This window comes from Pimephales promelas, chromosome 21, assembly GCF_988280905.1.
Source record: "Pimephales promelas chromosome 21, fPimPro1.hap1.1, whole genome shotgun sequence".
Classification (NCBI taxonomy): Eukaryota; Metazoa; Chordata; class Actinopteri; order Cypriniformes; family Leuciscidae; genus Pimephales; species Pimephales promelas.
Window position 1 is genome coordinate 23,427,664 of NC_142789.1, and position 18,923 is coordinate 23,446,586.

At 37.1% G+C, this 18,923-nt stretch overlaps 1 protein-coding gene across 14 annotated transcripts in view; it reads left to right on the forward strand.

The window, feature by feature from the left end:
- cacna1ab (calcium voltage-gated channel subunit alpha1 Ab) overlaps positions 1 to 18,923 on the forward strand; it is a 127,085-nt gene that overhangs the window by 92,372 nt on the left and 15,790 nt on the right. For 9 of the 14 annotated variants that reach the window (XM_089124800.1, XM_089124801.1, XM_089124788.1 and 6 more), the window contains 11 exons: positions 2,068 to 2,184; positions 2,630 to 2,695; positions 2,884 to 2,981; positions 3,437 to 3,587; positions 4,518 to 4,645; positions 6,979 to 7,075; positions 11,811 to 11,916; positions 12,203 to 12,310; positions 13,994 to 14,097; positions 16,153 to 16,259; positions 17,732 to 17,876. In XM_089124800.1, the coding sequence (XP_088980926.1) occupies positions 2,068 to 2,184; positions 2,630 to 2,695; positions 2,884 to 2,981; positions 3,437 to 3,587; positions 4,518 to 4,645; positions 6,979 to 7,075; positions 11,811 to 11,916; positions 12,203 to 12,310; positions 13,994 to 14,097; positions 16,153 to 16,259; positions 17,732 to 17,876 (1,227 nt within the window). Of the gene's footprint in view, positions 1 to 2,067; positions 2,185 to 2,629; positions 2,696 to 2,883; positions 2,982 to 3,436; positions 3,588 to 4,517; positions 4,646 to 6,978; positions 7,076 to 7,960; positions 8,058 to 11,810; positions 11,917 to 12,202; positions 12,311 to 13,993; positions 14,098 to 16,152; positions 16,260 to 17,731; positions 17,877 to 18,923 lie in introns of all 14 variants that reach the window. The other 5 variants (XM_089124789.1, XM_089124793.1, XM_089124791.1 and 2 more) reach the window with 5 other exon arrangements.

Sequence of the window (18,923 nt, forward strand, 5' to 3'; positions counted from 1 at the left end):
TCTGATTTGTTGGCGATAAACCCATCCAATCCAAAACAAACAAAAATGCACTATGAAACTCTCATATCTACCATCTCATATGTACCCATCCAAACCCCTCACACACTCAATGTATATGTATGCATCCATCTACTGCAACAACACATAGAATCCGGTTGGTTTGTAATTTATTCTCAGCTTCTATTGCATCCATTACCCAAAATTCCTCGCTCTTTCTTCCCTTCCTTCCTCAAAGCATGTGCTTCCAGTATAATGACCCCCAACCCCAAAGATGCTTGACAGTTGGACAGCTGCTCACATTAATGCTCATACACTCAATTAGCTATAAAAAAAAAAAGCTCAAACAAAATAAGACTGGGTGGTATGATGTTTAACCTTAATGTGTCAGTATTTATATCGTATATACCACACAACTATTGTTTTTGCAGAACTCTTTTGTGATTATATGTACTGTACTATTACCATAATGATGTAAAATACACCCTAATAAAATATCTAGTAAATTAAACCAACTTTACTGACAAGTTGATTTACCTAAATGTATTTATAAGAGGTTAAAAACTCTTGCTCTTATTATTTTTGCATAAAAATGCCTTTACACATTAAAAATACCTTTACACTTGCACAGTTAGTCATAGTCGTTACCTTATCATCACTGAATGCCATGCACTTTAGGAAAAGCTGCATGATGACTTTTCTTTCATTACCTTATTTCTTCCCTCCTTTTCTCGAGTCATCCGCCTGTTCTGCTGTACTGTAGTTCCTCCTCTGCATCTCACTCATTGAAATATGTGTATGCTGGAATGGGGGATTGATCCTCAATAACCTATCCACACAGTTGAGACGTATTATTTATTGTACCAAATCTAAACGCTACATTTTTCTGACTGATTATATCAAATGTACTTAACTCTTTCCCTGCCACCACTTTTTAAATTGCCAGCCCCCGCCAGGGTTTTTGATCATTTTCACAAAAATGTCATGGCCTCCAGAATATTTGTTTGAATGAATATCTGAACATGCAGTATATCAAAAGAAGGAACTGACCCTTTGCTTTTAAACAAGTGCAAGTTGTGTCATTAAAAAAGCAACATTTTGAGCAAAAAGCCAAGAAAATCATGTTTTTGCCTAAGACTACATCCAGATTTGATTCAGAACGATAATCAAAAGCAGATCGGGTTTGAATACTTGCACATTCCTCTAGCTCGTCCTGGGTCAATATTTCATTCCGTAACAATAGGCAGTACTTTTGGTGATCGCATTATTTTACATATGATTACTTGTTTCTGCATCTCCTTGATCAGGAGATTCAGTACTCTTTCAAAAGAGGTGTAACATGGAAAGCCTGTCAATGGGCCGGGGGAGGGGGAGCGTTTTCTCACAAATTATGGACATCCTTCAGTGGCGGGGAAAGTGTTAAAATACCACATTGAAAAATGTGAATTTTTTAGTACTCCTAAAATGCCATTAATAGACAGTTGGCATGACCTTTGTGTGTGGATTAGAATATTGAGAATTACATGACCAACGCAGCTAATCCCCATTGGCTAATGTTGTTGGTATTCCATTCTTTATGCCTGAACTTAAATAATACGGTGCATCTGGCTGCTTCCATACTCTGACTTGCCTGTCTCAACAGATCAGTGCATTTGATTAAAATAAGCTTATGCTTTAATATATGATTGGATGATGACTGTTACAGTTTAGTGATTGTTTTTTTTAGCCCCTACTGAATTCATTTGATAATTTTGTAGTGATCTTTTTTTTTTGTTTAGTTTTTTTTTTTTTTTTTGCCAATCCCATTTTAGGTTTTTTTTATACATTACTTTATGTAAATTTATATGCAACATATGTGTATAACTTATTGATTACTTTAACCCACTCTTTCCTTCTAAATTATACTTTTTTTTTTTGACTAAAAACTGATTTGTTATCATTAAGTAAACTGATTGTGATTTTCTTCTTCACTTTACCCCTCATCTTCTGTCTCTTTTACATTCTCCATTTTCTTCTGGAACATTCTCCTCTGTTTCCATTTCTACATTCGTCCCAATCTAATCTCCCCAGGATAACTTCATAAACCTGAGTTTTCTGAGACTCTTCCGAGCAGCACGTCTCATTAAGCTCTTGAGGCAGGGCGAGACCATTCGCATTCTGCTTTGGACCTTCGTTCAGTCATTTAAGGTACGAATGCCTAAACAAAATCCAATGTGATATTTGCAAACATTTTTCACGCCAAAACCTTTACAAAAATGTCATACACTCTGAAGTCCCACTTTTCAGTTAAAAAAAAAAGACTTTTATCTATACATAAAAAAGCATAAGCAACTGACCTGCCTTAAAGGGATTTAAAGAGTGAATTAATTCTTTGAAAGTATTTAGTTTTAATATTATAATTCATTGTGATTTGAACATTTAAAAAAAATATCCAAATCATTGTAGTGCATGATTTCATGCAATATCGTAGAGAGACATTGTATTGATTGTAGAGATGTAATACTTCTTTATAAATTCTTGTGGTCTTGTAGCTTTTAAATAAAAGCATAATGACAAATACACTCAACCTATTTTACAGTTTGCCATTTGTCTTATTTCTTCCACCTTTCATGCTGTTTTTGTCTTTTTACAGGCTTTGCCATATGTGTGTCTGCTCATTGCAATTCTGTTCTTCATCTATGCCATCATTGGCATGCAGGTAACAGCTGTCCTGTTTAAAATGAGCTTTAACATCACTGTGAGTTTTTAGAGAACTAAATTAAGACAAAATAAAACTTAAATAAACCATCTATCAACATATATAAATTGCATATGGTTGCTGGGATATCACAACTGTGAATGTCGTGATGTGTGCAAAAGTTTTATATCCGCTCTGTGATGCTTTAGTTGTTTGGGAACTTGGATATTACAGAAGAGGAAGACAGTGCGATCAACGAACACAACAACTTCAGAACCTTCATCATGGCCCTAATGCTCCTCTTCAGGTCCATCCTGTGTCTTTACCGGTGTTATTTTAGTATTGCTATTATAGAATTTATTTATGTTTTGAATTAGCTTGTTGTTGTTTTTTTATTATTATTAATATTTTATTATTATTTTAGCTTTAAGTTATAGTGTTTTTGTCAGGTGCGAATCAAAATTTCTGTTTAGATTTAATTTATTTTATTGTACTTCCAATTAAACCTTTCTATTTAGTTTTTTGGAGCAAGATTTTAAATATTTGCACAAAATACAATTTCCCATCAAAACCTGCTTTTTGTCATTTTATTTTTGTAATATTTCTGTTTAGCTTTAATTTGCTTTTATTTAAGTTAAGTTAGAACTTTATTTTTAAGGTTTTGTAAGTATATTTTTTCCTACTAATAGTAAATATAATCTATTTTTTATCAGTTAACAAAAACTTTTTTTAATATCATGTATGTGTATGTTTTGGTAACAGGAGTGCCACTGGCGAGGCATGGCATGACATCATGCTGGCATGTCTTGGAGGAAAGAAATGTGATGAGAAATCTGGAAACGAAGGGCCAGAATGCGGCAGCAACTTTGCCTATGCATACTTTGTTTCTTTCATCTTCCTCTGTTCTTTCCTGGTGAGAACAACCTCCAATTGTTTCTTTACTCCTTCATTTACCTTAAAGGGTCATGAACTAAGAATTCAAATTTTCCTTGATCTTTTGACAGTTATACCAAAAACAGCTTATTGAAACTAATTGAACACTAATTGTGGCGCCATAGTGCCATGAAATACCGCCTTTGCCGAAGAAGATCCACACCTTTTATTTTAAAGTTACCTTTTTAGCCCCGGCCACCGAATTTCTTATGCCATGTAGTAGGTAAATAACACAGAGACGCTAACGCTAGGTTACTAGAGCTAACAAGCGATCAAGATGGCTTCAGGGACGGCAAGACTTTGTGCAGTCCCAGGTTGTGGAAAAACTCAGTCGTAGCATTTCCTTCCTTCAGATCCCAACGTAAGGATTTAAAGTTTACATTTTAAACGTAATTAGTCGCAATTAGTAAGAAGCTGTCCATTTGTTTGCTACATTTTACTTCAGATTCCTTTGTAAACAAGGCACAGTTCGATGAAGGATTTGCTGAGAGACTGAAATTTAAAATTCTGTTTTGGATCTGACTGGAACTGCTCAACACACCTTTTTTTGAAACATTTTTTTGTTTGTCCTGTCTTCCTATTGCTTTGTTATAGATCATTTGATATGTACTTAAAGGAGTAGTTCACTTTAAAAAAAAACTTTTGCTGATAATTTACTCACCCCCATGTCATCCAAGATGTCCACGTCTTTCTTTCTTCAGTTGAAAAGAAATTAAGGTTTTTGATGAAAACATTCCAGGATTTTCTCCATATAATGGACTTCAATGGGAACCAAATGGTTCAAGGTCCAAATGAAAGTTTTAGTGCAGCTTCAAAGGGCTTTAAACGACACCAGACGATGAATAGGGGTCTTTACTGTCCAGTAAGCAGATTCAAGTATGTTTTTGGGGCGGTCTGTTTATGTGCTTAGATGCTGAATCTCTTCGTTGCTGTCATCATGGATAACTTTGAGTACTTGACCAGGGACTCCTCCATCCTGGGTCCACATCATTTGGATGAGTATGTCAGGATATGGGCAGAGTACGACCCAGCTGCCTGGTGAGTTGCACGCACAACTTTGTACGTCACACACACTTTTCTAACAAAAACACATTTTAAAGATGCTCACATTCTTTTAGGGCCCGTTTACACCTGGTCACTTCATGCGTTTTTACTGATTGGATAGCTATCTGATTTAATAAAATGATTCCATTTACACTAAATGTGTTTTTGCAAAATGGATATAAATCCGAATTCCCGCGCTATGAGCAGATTCACGGAGTTCACGTCACCGAAAGCAACAGTTATTAGCTGAATTTTATTGATTATCAGCTTATTTCGAAATCAAAGACCGCAATAGGACAGAGAGCGACATCAGCACGGGTAAGATCATTTCGTTTCTTTACTTTTAATGAAGATGATTGTGTGTTGAGCGTCTGCCACTTACTTATTTGCAGTAGTTTGTGGGTTTGATAAAGAGATACTTAGCGGTACTTAGCCGTAGCGCCGTCACATCTGGCTAAAACATGTCATGTAGCCAATAACACGCTCTCACACGTTTATTTTTAGCATTGTTTGGAGGAGTAAACATGTGTTTTCAACAACCAGATGCATTTACATTTGTCCAGTGTCATCTGGAATGCGGCCCAGACCACCTGATTTAAATCCATCTCAAATGCATTTAGATAGCCATCCGATCACAGAAAACCCATGAAGGGACCAGGTGTAAACGGGCCTATAGACACACGTGCAAGCATTGATTTTTCCTTTAAATTGTATAATGTAAATCCTAAATCAATTGCAACACCTAATAACAACAATTTTTTTAAAAACATGCTTTCTGCAAGCTAACAAACTGTAACATTCTAGAAATTTTTATCACAGATATGTGCACACAAACTAACTTAAAATGTAACCATTCTTCTCCATAGCTCTTGCGTCTTTTGTTACTGAAAACATCCCCAAAATGTCCCAAAACACTGTCCATGGTCACTCAAGATAAAGCCCTTTCACAAATAGTGGATCACAATCTCTCAAAATGCCCCAATGTTTGTCTTTAAATCCCTCCTAGGGCTGATGTGACAACTGCAGTCTGATTTCTTGTCACATATGTAGATGAGCCCAATTGCACAAACTGTGTCTGCCCAGTCAGTAGTGTCTCCCGCTTCCCCCCCGTCCCAGTGCTTGCCTCTATTCTGCAGGAGCGCATGGAGATGGTCTGAAGAAGCTAAAGAAGAAAAATAATAAAAAATGCGTATAAGAACTACAGCAAGAATGAGAGGAAGTAATTTAAAAGAATATAAGCGAGAGAGAGTTGAACGTAAGACCCTGTGCATGGCAGATTCTGACTTCACAATGACTTAATTCTCCCATCTTTATGGCTCAGGTGTGCATGGCAAACATCTTCACAGACAAGCTGTCGCAGCTTATTTCTGTACTTGCCACTGCATACAAACGTTAACAAAATACACCTCATGTATTTTGCCTGTAAAGTCCACGCAGCTGTCACTGTATGCAGTTCAATTAAGTCATTGGACTCGTAAAGATGAGAGAGCCTCTCATGTGCACGGTCTCATCGGTGGATTCGTTTACTCGGCACCGTGATAGGGGGAGGATTCAGAACAGCACTAAAGATCATTCAAGGACAGCTGGACCAATTTTGTTGTTGTTGTTGTTGTTGTTTTTCTCTGGTGATTTCACTCACATGCATATAGCTGGGGTTTATTGCACTGGATTTTGACATTTTGGCTACAGTAACCCTCACATGCATGATTAAATTTATCCAAGACAATGGCTCCTTTTCACATTTCCAGGTTTTTATTACGGAAGTAAAGTATAGCATGAGAACTGTCTGAAGAGGTAAATAATGGCTGTAGCATGCTTCTATGCATTTATTTATTTAGTTTATAATATTTGGTTTGAATTATTTGCACCCTGGGTAAATATGTTGAAAGAAGGCTGTAAATATAAATCTACATTGTTCACAAAAATCTAACCTTGCTAATTTTGCTGATATTGCTAACAAATCTATTTTTGCTAGGTTTTAGTTAGTGTGGAAATTCATCATCACAGTCTTGTGAAAAGTGTCCATTCCAGGACGGTTACAGTCTTTCGTATGGCCCGAACATGTTTGTTATTCTAGCTTAAAATCGGTTGGGCTGTCCTTCGAATGATCTGGTTTTCTCTTGGTTTGAGGCAGTGGAAGAACTTCACTGGGTTTGGTCTGTGATTTGTCAATGGATATGTGTGCTTTTATTCTCTTGTTCTTTGTGCTCCTCTTCTTGTTTCACTATTTTTTCTTCTTCCTCTCCATCTCCTCTTTGGCTCTCTCTTTTTTCTCTCTCTTTTCCTGTGTTTGCCCCCTCTCTAACCTCCCTGTATTCTTCTTGCAGCGGGCGCATTCATTATAAGGATATGTACAGTTTATTGCGGGTTATCGACCCCCCGCTGGGCTTAGGCAAGAAATGTCCTCATAGGGTGGCCTGCAAGGTTTGGATCCTACTAAACAAAAAACTTAAGCACCTGCTCGCATTGAAGACTGGAATGAATGTTGCTTTTCTTTTTCTTCTTTTTTTCAGTTTCTTTTGTTTACTCTTCTCCACAGTTTTTCTTCTTTTACTTGAAATTCATTTTTGTTATTTTATTTGCCATCTCTGTATGCATTCTGATATGACAAATGAGAATGTGCAGGACAATGCAGACACCTTTTTAGAAGCATGACATGCACTGCCATCGACAGCCAAGTCTGTACGAACCTCTCTGTGGAATAAATCACTCTTAACAGCCAAAAAAAAAAAAATTGAAACACAATCAGTCATTTAGTTATTTTGTTTTCTTTCTGCTTGCTGTTGAACCATGCCTTGGCAAACTGGGTGTAACAGTGTGCATTGTTCTTGTTTGGGGACGAAGTGAGGGTTGGGGATCAGAGGACTGCATTGACGTGACTGCCATAGTTCACCACCAAGCAGCGGAGCTTTTCTTTGCCTGTTTGAAGCCCCACTGCAGTTCTATGGGACCGTCCTACGATCGCATAGAACAGTGTTTTTACTAGGACTAAAAACCAGCTTCCCCTCCTCCTGTTTAACCTCCAGCCAATCAAGAGCTCTCACGCTCTCAAAACCCCGCCCCTCGCCCAGACCGAAAAAAAAATAACCTATGTGTCTTTGTTTTTCCTTCTTGCCGTTCTTATTTCCTCCTCCTTTCTCCTTTTTTGGTTGAAATCCCACCATCCTCCGGTTTGTCCCCCTCCATTGTTTCTCTTCTTGTCCATTGTTTTATTCGTCCTTCGTTGTCCTCCTATTTTAACCCCCCCGTTCTCCTCGTTTCATTTTTGGGGGTCTCACCCCTCCCCTCCCACCCCACTCCCCCTTACAGCGGCAGGATCAGTTACACTGATATGTATGAGATGCTCAGGCACATGTGTCCTCCGCTAGGCCTGGGAAAGAGGTGCCCGGCTCGGGTCGCCTACAAGGTTAGCGGCAGCAGCCCGCCGTGGGTGCGCCACAGCCAATCAAAGCTGTCCGTTTTTTTTTTTTCTGTTAGTGTTGGTGTTGGTGAGCTGCTGTATCTTTCTTTTTACATTGTGGGGTACCGGTGAAAGTGTTAGCCAGCTGACACACACACACGTACGCACACATCCACTGGAGAGCGGGAACGGAGGGTACCTTGCCAGCCCTTCTGCACCGTACTCAAATCCTCACTTACTCGCATGCAGATGCAAATGATTTAGTTGCAAGACAGCAACTGTTAACTTTTTTTTTGCTGTCTTATAGTTAGAGATGATGCGTTTATTAATTTAGACATTTGTTAAAATCAACATGAAATCAAAATAGACCCTATTTAGTTTCTTTTTATGCACTTAGCAGGTCTAATTCATTGGTGCAATATTATTCCAAAATTTTATTCATAATCTTTCATCAAAAGCTAATCAATAGTTCCTCCTCTGCAACAAGTCAAATGAATTCATAGTGAATTTAATCAAGTCGCCTACAACTTTTGTTCTCTTGGAATATCCAGTTTCACTCATGAATATCACATTGCAGAAGTAAAATTTCATGTTGACTTTAACTATTATTTTCGCATTATGTTTTCCATGTTGATTGCAGAAATAGAGCCTGTGTTAAACTTTAAATACAAAAATATGAAGCATATAGATAGAAATATACATGTTTCACTGTGTGCGTGTACAGAAGGACTTGGGAAGGATTGTGTGCCTTTGGTCCTCTGCGTCTCTCCCTCCAGTGGATGATTCCTAAAGTCTACAGTATATTTTCCATGTTCGGCAGATGACACTTCCGTAGGTTCAGCTAGTGCGATCACACAGCTTTTAGGAGTCTTTAGAGCCACTTTATCCTTTTGATTTTTTTCAGCAAATCCACTAGAATCACAGATAAGCTTTCCCACCTGTCCTTCGTTTGATTCTGTCAATGCAGTTCTGACCTGTTTCCGTTCCCCTCTCTCTTTCTGTCTTACTGTCTCTCACTCTATCTTTTCTTTCCCCCCACATTCGCCACAATTTGCATTTTCAGCCACGACATCTCTGCATCCTTCTCCTTTCTTTCTCCTGCTCTCTCTCTTTCTCTCTCTTACATCCTGTCTCATCCCTCTTCACTTTAGTCAGCGAGCTGCTTAATTACCGTATGCAAATAGTAATAATCTGAATGCATCTTTATGGTTACATCCAGCCATTTTACATGTCATTACATGTTCATTATAGGCCATGGACCTTAGTCAGATTAGATGATGGTTTGTTTAGTTTGAGGTGAATGAAACCAGAGCCATGTTGTTAGTTTTGTTTGTTTTTTTCATACAAAATATTATTTGTCTGTCGTTTTGCAGTTGGAGACTGTAAATAATGTCCCATGATGTATATCTGTGTACTGTAGTCTCTTTTAAATACAATTCATGCTTATACTGTGTACAAAACAATGATTTGTTCTTACACCATTCACTATTTTCTGCATAGTGAAAAGAGCAAAAGTTTGAGGTTGGTAAGATTTTATCTTATATTATGCACCAAGGCTGCATTTATTTAAATCAGAAATATAATAAGAATTCATATATTGTGCATAAATATTATGGTGAGATATTATTACGATTCAATTTTTATTTTGGTATTTTAAAATATGATTTTCCAGTCTTCGGTGTCACATGATCCTTCAGAAATCATTCAAATCATTTTTGATATAATACTGTGTATAGTCATACAGTAAATATGTACATAAATATATTTTAAATAAAAAAATATTCATTTCTTTAGAAAAAAATGAACTTTTGAACGGTAGGGTTTTTGGGGACAGAGTGAGCTTTGAAAATATTTCAGATATTTCACATATTTCTGAGGAAAAAAATACTTGATTTCTCATGTGACCATTCAGAAAGAGATTGGAAGCATCATATTTATTTTTTTTTACTGTTCACACTACAAATATTTTTGCAAGTAATAGTTTTCTGGAGTTTTTTGTCCACTGCATGTTTCATCAGCTGTACACAGCGATATGGTTGTACTTGGACAGACAGTACTTGCACTTTTATAATTTACATCTAATTACATCTGGCGTCTACACTGACTAAGATCCAGTGAACGGACTTCCTCTATGCCAGCATGGACAGTTTTAATGTGAAAGACATTTTGTGAAGTTACAAGCTCTCAAAGCTTTACTGAGGCTCCCTTCACTCCTACTGTACCTCTTCTTCTCACTTTCCTCTCTCTCTGATTTCCCCTCATCTCAAACAAACAACATTCTTCTTTTTTGCTCTCTTTCTCCTCTCAGACTTTCTCTCTATCCATTGCCAAGCACACCACTCCCCCCCCCCCCCCCTTCTCATTATTTTTATATGTGGTGCATATCTCATAGCTTTCCAGTCTGAAGTGAACTAACCTCTATACCTGTTGCCCCTAATCCAGTCCTACACCTCTCGGTGTACAACACAGCCATTTTTCCTCTTTAACTCTGTAGGGAATGCCACCCCTTATCTGACCTTAAAAAAAACTGCACCCGTTTTGCATCGAGAGATCAGAAAAAAAAAAATCACTTAACCCTATGAGAAATCACCCAATGAAAGATGCTAAACTAACCCAAAAAACAAGTGGTCAATAAAAGATGAAATGATACTCTCTCTGCGCGGCTGCACTGCTCTTGTTCTGTGAGGGATGGGGAGGGAGGAGGGGGGTGCATGCACTGCATGCTGCATGAAGTAGGGGTTGATGTTCGGGTGGGCCGGGACCGTTGGGGAGGGCTGGTCGCCACTAAACTCCAATTTGGGGTCCTGCTGTGCTGCATTGCATGCGCTTCTGCATGACCACCACTGGAACCCGGCTCGTGCTCGTTGGTACTTACACCTCCAAGGAACGACGGACTGGTCTGAAATGGGCACACGCGTATACACAGGCTCACACTTGCTCACTTTCTCACACTAATGCCATGTGGTGCGCTTGTGTGTTCCAATTCCATGAAGGTACATCCAATGCATGGAAATAGGCATCTAAAAATTGCTGTTTTTAGGTGCCCTTTCATTCATTGGTTTGTCCAAAATATATAACCTCCAACAGGTAGGGGGAGCTCTTTAGCAGTAGTCTTTTGAAATAAATGTCAAATTTAGCTGATATTTGTTTCCTCAGCCTTTGCCAGCTGATTCAGGGTCAGTAACGTACTGTTAATTGCACTAAAAAGTACTTTAAAATGTATACATTTGCATTAGATACAGTATATCAAACCATATTTATGTCTGATCTGAGATCAGTTTTCTCTGGCAGAGGAACACTGAGGAACTACATCCTGTGTGATACTGCTCCTGTTATCTGTGAGGGCTCCAATTAAGTTACTTAATTGATGTGTATGTATTGTATATGTTCTATAAGATGTGTGAATGGTTCATTCACACATTACAAGGTTGCAGGATGTGTATTGGTCAATCATTTGTCAGTCTAAGAAAACTGCCCTCACAGATGTCAACGAAATCTCCCTTTATTGTGTGGTTGTATGAGTATCACCTGAAAATTAATTGCATGATGCATGGTTTGTACACAACCACTGCATCAAAACAAAGTCAAAACTACAATCTATTTAACAGCTTAATCTAGTGAAATTTGTGTGGCTAGAAGTTTATTCTTTGGCTACAGACTGCTGAGCTCCCCAAGCCTTTTATTAGTCCACCAAAGCATCTGATTGGAGGTTTAACTTACACAGCCCCGCCCTCATCCCCTCTGATTGGCTCTCCACAGAGACTGCTACGTATGGACCTTCCTGTTGCTGATGATAACACGGTGCATTTCAACTCTACTCTGATGGCTTTGATACGCACAGCTCTGGACATCAAAATCGCCAAGGGTACAGAACGACATCCCTCTTTCTTGTATACTGTATTTTATTAACTTTTTTATTTTAGTTTTACCGATTTGAGTCAGATATGCACTTTCTTTCTTTTGAAAACGTAACCAAAACAACATTTCCTGTGTGTTTGTGTGTGTGTGTGTGTGTATATCTTCTGAATGAATGGAATTTTAACTTTGTTTTTGTGATGTTTGTGCTTTTGGTGTATTTGCATATTTTGTTGATCTATACGTATGTGTTTGCTTACATGTATGCACACTGCCCTGACATCACACACTTTCAGGAGGCGCAGACAAACACCAGATGGACGCGGAGCTCCGTAAGGAAATGATGGCGATTTGGCCAAATCTGTCCCAGAAGAACCTGGATCTGCTGGTAACGCCACACAAGTGTAAGTTGCAGATGGGTTTGTAGAGTACAAACGAATCAAATATCACTAATTCATCAGAGGACAGCTTCTCTCAGCCCACACCGCTCAGCACCCTCTGATCAGGCAACAATCTCACAATCTTTCTCCCGTCCACATACTTACACTGTTAATTAGATCAGGAATACCATGCTTTTCCATATTATTTCTATTTAAAACCATCCTGCTTTCCAGGTAGATTTATTGCTCATAAAGATCAGATATTCAGCGTGACTCAAGTAGTTTGTTTAGAATAGTATACATCCATTTCGCTATCCAAATTTAGGCCTTCTACATAGTCATCCCACTTCTACATAACATATCATCTCCTTCCCCAACCTCTTTCTTTTTCTCCCTGTTCCTTTCTCCTATCTTCATTGCCTGTTATCAGGGGGTGCCTCGCTATAGACGGATCCTCTATAGAAGTCTTTTCACTCCAGCATGTGTAAAGCACAAAGCTGGGCTAAACCTCCAAATCACAGAGCCTCATAAACTAGCCCTAGTTAGTACCTCATATCTAATGCTGTTAAAAGATGTTAGGTACTTTAGAGTTTGATATGATGACCTGAATATATGAAAATCTGTTTAAGTACAAGTAGCCTGGAAATGCTTTTGTATGCTTTCTTTTGGCATGTGTTCTTTTGAAAATTTTAGCATGTTTAAAATTTAGTTATGTTTTTTTATTGTCAATCCTTTGGGTGTTTCATGCCATTTTACTATGTAATTGTCCCAACAGGCAATTGTTTGACGTGGAGGGATTGCTTTTTTGTCATTTTTGTGGCAGCTCAAATTTTTTCAAATTTATATGTTATATGTCTCATTCAAACTCGGGATGCCACTGCAGAGTTTTGATGAAAAATTTGAGCAGCTTGCAAAATAGGGTACTCTTAATTGCATCTATTCATAGTAAAATGGCTCTTGAGTCCCTGTAGGAATGTAATACAGCCTAGAAATGTGAAGCAGTAAAAGGTTGAGTAAAATGAGAGGTTCTTTAATTAATGAGGATCGGATTGTGAAAAGACTATCAGCTCAGTGGCGTTTTGTATTTGTCAGTGAACTTTGTACAGTGAATATTGTGTATAATGTAAATTGTGTATGAGTATATATATACAATATTATGCAATATATATATACAATATAATACAGTAGCCCCAAAAAGTATTTATATTATTAAGCCAGACTAAACATGTAAGAAATTCCTTGCATTTGATATCAAAATACCAGGTGGGTTTTATTTTGAAGAAAGATAGTGCAAAGCATTTTTTTTTTACAAAATATTTCACAAAAAGTATTCAAAAATTGGTTTGGAAATTAGTTCTGGGAAAATATCTAGCATCTTTTTTTGTTGTTGTTGCAAATACAACTTGGTTTGATATTTGGTAATATTCATACATGTTTAACTGTGACTCTAGTGTCTAAGTGCTTTTTGGGGCCACTTTATTTGTGTAAGTTTTGTTGTATACCTGTTGTCCAGATTCTCAGACCCAGATTGAGACTCTGAAGAATTTCTATTGGTTCATTGAGGTCGTGGATGAGTTTTGTCTGGGTCTGAGAGACTAGACCTTAGTGTTTGTGGCATGCCTTGTCTCCAACTCCCATTCCCCTCTCGGCTCAGGGTCCCATTCCACCCCGGTCTAATTGTGCAGGTTAACTTTTTCATCCTCTCAGCAGCGACAGACCTGACAGTGGGCAAGATCTACGCCGCCATGATGATAATGGAGTACTACCGGCAGAGCAAGGCCAAAAAGCTGCAGGCGCTTCGTGAGGAGCAGGTACCGCCTCAGACAAACAAACAAATGCCAAGTCTGCTCTGCTTTCTCAACCTTTTGCCACTCTTCTCCCAGCAAATCAATCATTTAGAGTATTAAGCCAAGTTTGCAGTTGATTCGCTTCACTAATTAACATTGCAGAGGAAACTTCCTCACTTTGCTAATCAACATTGCTAACAGCACTTTTTTTGAAAAAAAAAAAAATCTAATTTTAAATTTGGCTTTTCTTACTTGATTTCTTAACTTGTAAGTTCTACTTTTTAGAAGTGAGCATTGCAGTTTTTGTGCACATTTTATTTGCATCTTGAGCTTCCATGCAGCTTTTTTATGTGATCTTTAAATATGCATCAAAATACATGGTTGAAAACTGTTCACAGATAGGCAGCTGCCTACAGTCTCAGACACAGCCAATGCATCCCTCGCACTTCACACATTTTAAGCTGAAATTAGCCATTTTTAGATGTACACTTTCCAAAGTTTGGGCTGGTAAGGTTTTTAAAAAATGACTTTTAAAAAGAATAGCATAATACTCTTATGCTCAACAGGGTCAATTTATTTGACCAAAACTATAGTAAAAACAGGAATATAGTGAAATGCTATTACAATTTAAAATAACTGTTTTCTATTTGAATATATTTTCTTCCGTCTTAAGGTCTTCAGTGTCACATGATCCTTCAGAAATCATTCTAATATGCAGATTTGCTTATACATTTTGAATGCAATTTTTTGTGATACATTTTTCAGGATTCTTGGATCAATAGAAAGTTTTAAAAAAACAACAGTATTTATTTGAAATAAAACACTTTTGTAATATTATAAATGCTTTATATACAAATATTAATTTCTTTAAAAATCTTGCCAACTCAGTATACACAGTACTTTATGTCACGTCCCACATGGAGCACTAAGATAATAATACACACCCCTAATATTTCAGTGCTTTTATGGCATGCAAACAGTAAAACTGGTTATACATTAGATCAATATGATTATTTAACATTTTATTTACAGAGTTAGAGCATGCTTAAAAACACATGCAGTAATTTTGCAATGAATATGCAATGATGAATGATACAACATGGCCTTTTGTCAGTGTCACTCCTGCCCCCTGAAATGTTCCCATCCCGAACAGGCACAGTGTCCATTGTTTCTGCCTCTCATTGTCCATATAGAAATTGAATTAGTTATACTTGGAGCATGGACACTCTGCTGGCATCATTGAATGATCTAAATATGTGTTTGTATCCTGCCTCACCTGAATCCCTGTCTGTCTCTTTACCTGTCTGCACTTGTACCTCAGCACCACCCTCTCAACATCAGCAGCGCGCGTTTGTGGCTGTCTCACTCTCTATATCCATCCTTGATGTCTCTATATGCCTGTCTGTAAACGTGTTTGTATTTTTTACTGTTTTCCTCCTTCTGTCTAATTCTTTTAAATTCAAAAATTCTTTTTGTTTCCATACTTTTTGTCATTGTGGATCCACTGTCAGTCTCTTGTTCTTTTTTATTGTGTGTAATCTTCTGTTTGTCTCTGTTTTGTCTTGTTTTCCTCCATCCGTTGATCGGTAAGGTTGATTTATCAGTCACTAACATGGAATCTTTTCTCCCTCCGTGTGGACACGTTTGTTTAGCCGATATGTTCATTAATGGATGTTGAGGGGAGGTTCTTGGTGTAACCTTTGGGCTACCACGGTCTCTGAGATTTCTAGTGTTCATAGTTTATGTATCATCCACCCAGAACCTGTAGTTCTGTAAGTATGAACCTTAGATCTTCACTGTAGCACGCCCAAACTGTTACTACCACCCATATATCTTTTGGTGGGTTAGATGGAAATGCATTGAGCCATCAGCACCTACCTAGACAGCACAGCCCCAATGGGCTACTCCATTCAGGTTGACGAGGGCACTGGAGGAATCCATTTCCCATGGTGCCCTCTGGGTGACCTCTGCTGTCTGGTACCCCACCACCTGTGTAATGCACGGTGGCTTGTGTGTGTTACCCCATATCCCATAAGTGTGTCTGATCCCAGCTGCAGGCCATGTTCGTATCTTACACAGAACCGAACGCCATTAATGTTTCAGCGCTTGGAGCCATCCCCGAACCAGGAAGGGGGACCGGGGGTGAACGGTCTCCCAGAGTTGCCGCAGGAACCTGTCAACAGCCTGTGAGTAGCATCTTGATTACTCTTTTTATACAAGTCATGTTTTTTAATTAGCTTTTAGCTTAATCTGTATGAGTAAGTCTCATTAAATAATATACAGGTCATATTTTATTCAAAAGCTAAATTAATTATTAATTATTAAATAAAAAAATATTAATTATTATTATTATTAAAAATAATTCATTATTATTTATTGATTATTTAAGCTTGTTTTATGTGCTATTTCATTGTGCTAATATCAATGAGAATAAAACACATTAGAATTCCCTAGAATTTCTGTAATGCATTCAGAAGTTTTACTAACAATTTTTAAAGCAATTCATTTTATAAAAATAAATAATCTAAAATTCAGTGTAATTTTTTTTAATAAATAGGGCTGTGCAAAAATTAATTGTGATTAATCGCATTCAAAATAAAAGTTTGTGTTTACATAGTATGTGTGTGCTGTGTAGAATTATTTTGTATAAATACATATGCATGCATGTATATATTTAAGAATTATTTGCATGTAAATACTGTATATATATATATATATATATATAAATACATAATCTATATTATAAATACATATTTTATATATGAATAACACATTTCTTAAATATATACATGCATGTGTGTGTAATTATATATACAAAATAAATATACACAGCACACACACACCTATAATGGAAACACAAACTTTTATTGGATGCGATTAATCGTCATTAATCTTTGCACATCCCTAAATAAATAATTCTATTGCAGTAAATAAATGCTGAAATCAATTTTTTTATTAATTATTAAAAAAAAACATTTTCTGTAATACAAAATTCTAAATTAAATAAAAGCATCAAAGAAATCAACAATATATACACATATAAAATTGGTTTATTTTATATGCCAAACCTGAAACAACACAATTTTTTTATTTCCCTATAATAGCTTTGCGTATTTATGCAAAAATATTTGTTTTATTTTTATTTGTAGTGTAAAGCTCGATGTTATATTTGTAAGAGTATATAATCCAGAACAAAAGCTATATATAAATATATTAAATTGAAATGCATCTAAATTATTCTAAAATTAAATTAAATGTTAAATAGTCATGAAAATAATGTCAAAGTTCTAATATTATTATTTTTTTTTTGGGGGGGGGGGGTAAAATACTACTAAAACCTGGCAGGGTTTATGAGATTCACCTGTTTCGACTGGTGCTCTTTGTCTCTTTCTTCACTGTTTAGCTTTGCTTTAATTGTTGTCTTTCTTCTTCTCCTTATAGGCTGCACTTCTGCTCTTTCTTTGTTTTACCTTCTCTCAGCTGTCTTTCAATTCTAGGATATACGTCTATCTGCTTTTATGTTAATTCTACTGTATATACATTTGTAATAGTCTTTCTGTACTAGTTTTGTCTGTACAATTATGTACAAAATTGCTTTTATGTCAGTATGTGAGAGTGAGTGAGAGAATTAGTCAACCAACACCTTTCTCTGGTCCAGGCCTCCAGAGGGTGGAATGAGTGAGAGCCAATCTTGGGTGACGTCCCGTGCCCAGGAAATGTTCCAGAAGTCTGTTCCGGAAAACTGGAACCCTGACAGACCAACGTATCCTGATGACCATCACAACAGCCGCCATAATCCACAGGTAATACCGGAGATCCTCCGAGCAGAAAGGTGATTTTGTCTTAGATCTGAATCTGAACTTTTAGCAGGAGTTTATCTGGCCGATTGAAACCTGACAAAGTGGCTGTGACTATATCAGCAGAATTGGTTTCTGGCCTTTTCTCAAGCCTTCGGTATTCCAAGAACCGTGTGCTTCAGCCAATCACTGTCTTCCCAGCCATTGTCTTTTCCGGTGCTTTTGGGCACACTTTTCATTCATATTATCACTCTTTCTACCTCTTCTGTCTCTGTCAGTCTCTAGCTCACATCTTTATCTATCTGATAAATATTTCTGCCGAACTTTACTGCCCATCGTAGACATTTGTATAGACCCTCCCACCTCTGCCAGACTGCGGGGGTGATTCACTGCTTGCTGCTTCTTCACTGTCTGCTGGATCGTACCAAACCCCCTCCAGACTCTCATCTCTCCTTCAGTGTGACTCTTCTCTGTAGCTCAGCAGTCATCCGACCCTGATGTTTCCCTGCACGAGTCACTCATCCTAGTACTATGAAGCAAAGGAGATTCTGAATAAACAGCTGTAGGCTTGAAGAGCATGTTGGAAAGCACTTAAACCAGTAGTGGGCAATCACACAGGGTTAGTGTGCACCTAGTCTCAGCCTTCAAGAAGTCTATAAACGAGAGCTGGGACCTTTTTACTGTGAATTTTTAAGACCAAACCTGAAGTCAATCTATGCCTTTTAATTTCTTCTCATCACATTGGATATATATGCAAAACAGGTTCAAATATTTGTAATGTTCATTTGTTTATCCATTAATTTAATCCAGAAATCTTAAGTTAAGCTTTTTTATTCAATTTTATATTTAATATATATATATATATATATATGAAAAAATATTTATTATAAATAATATATGTTTATGTATTTATTAATCCTGAAACAACACAATCTCTTTTTTTATTTCCTCTAATTTCTTTGCATATGTATGCAAAATAAGTCATGTTAAAATATTTGTTTTATTAATTTGTAGCGTAAAGCTTGATCTTATATTTGTAGTATTTTTATTTTT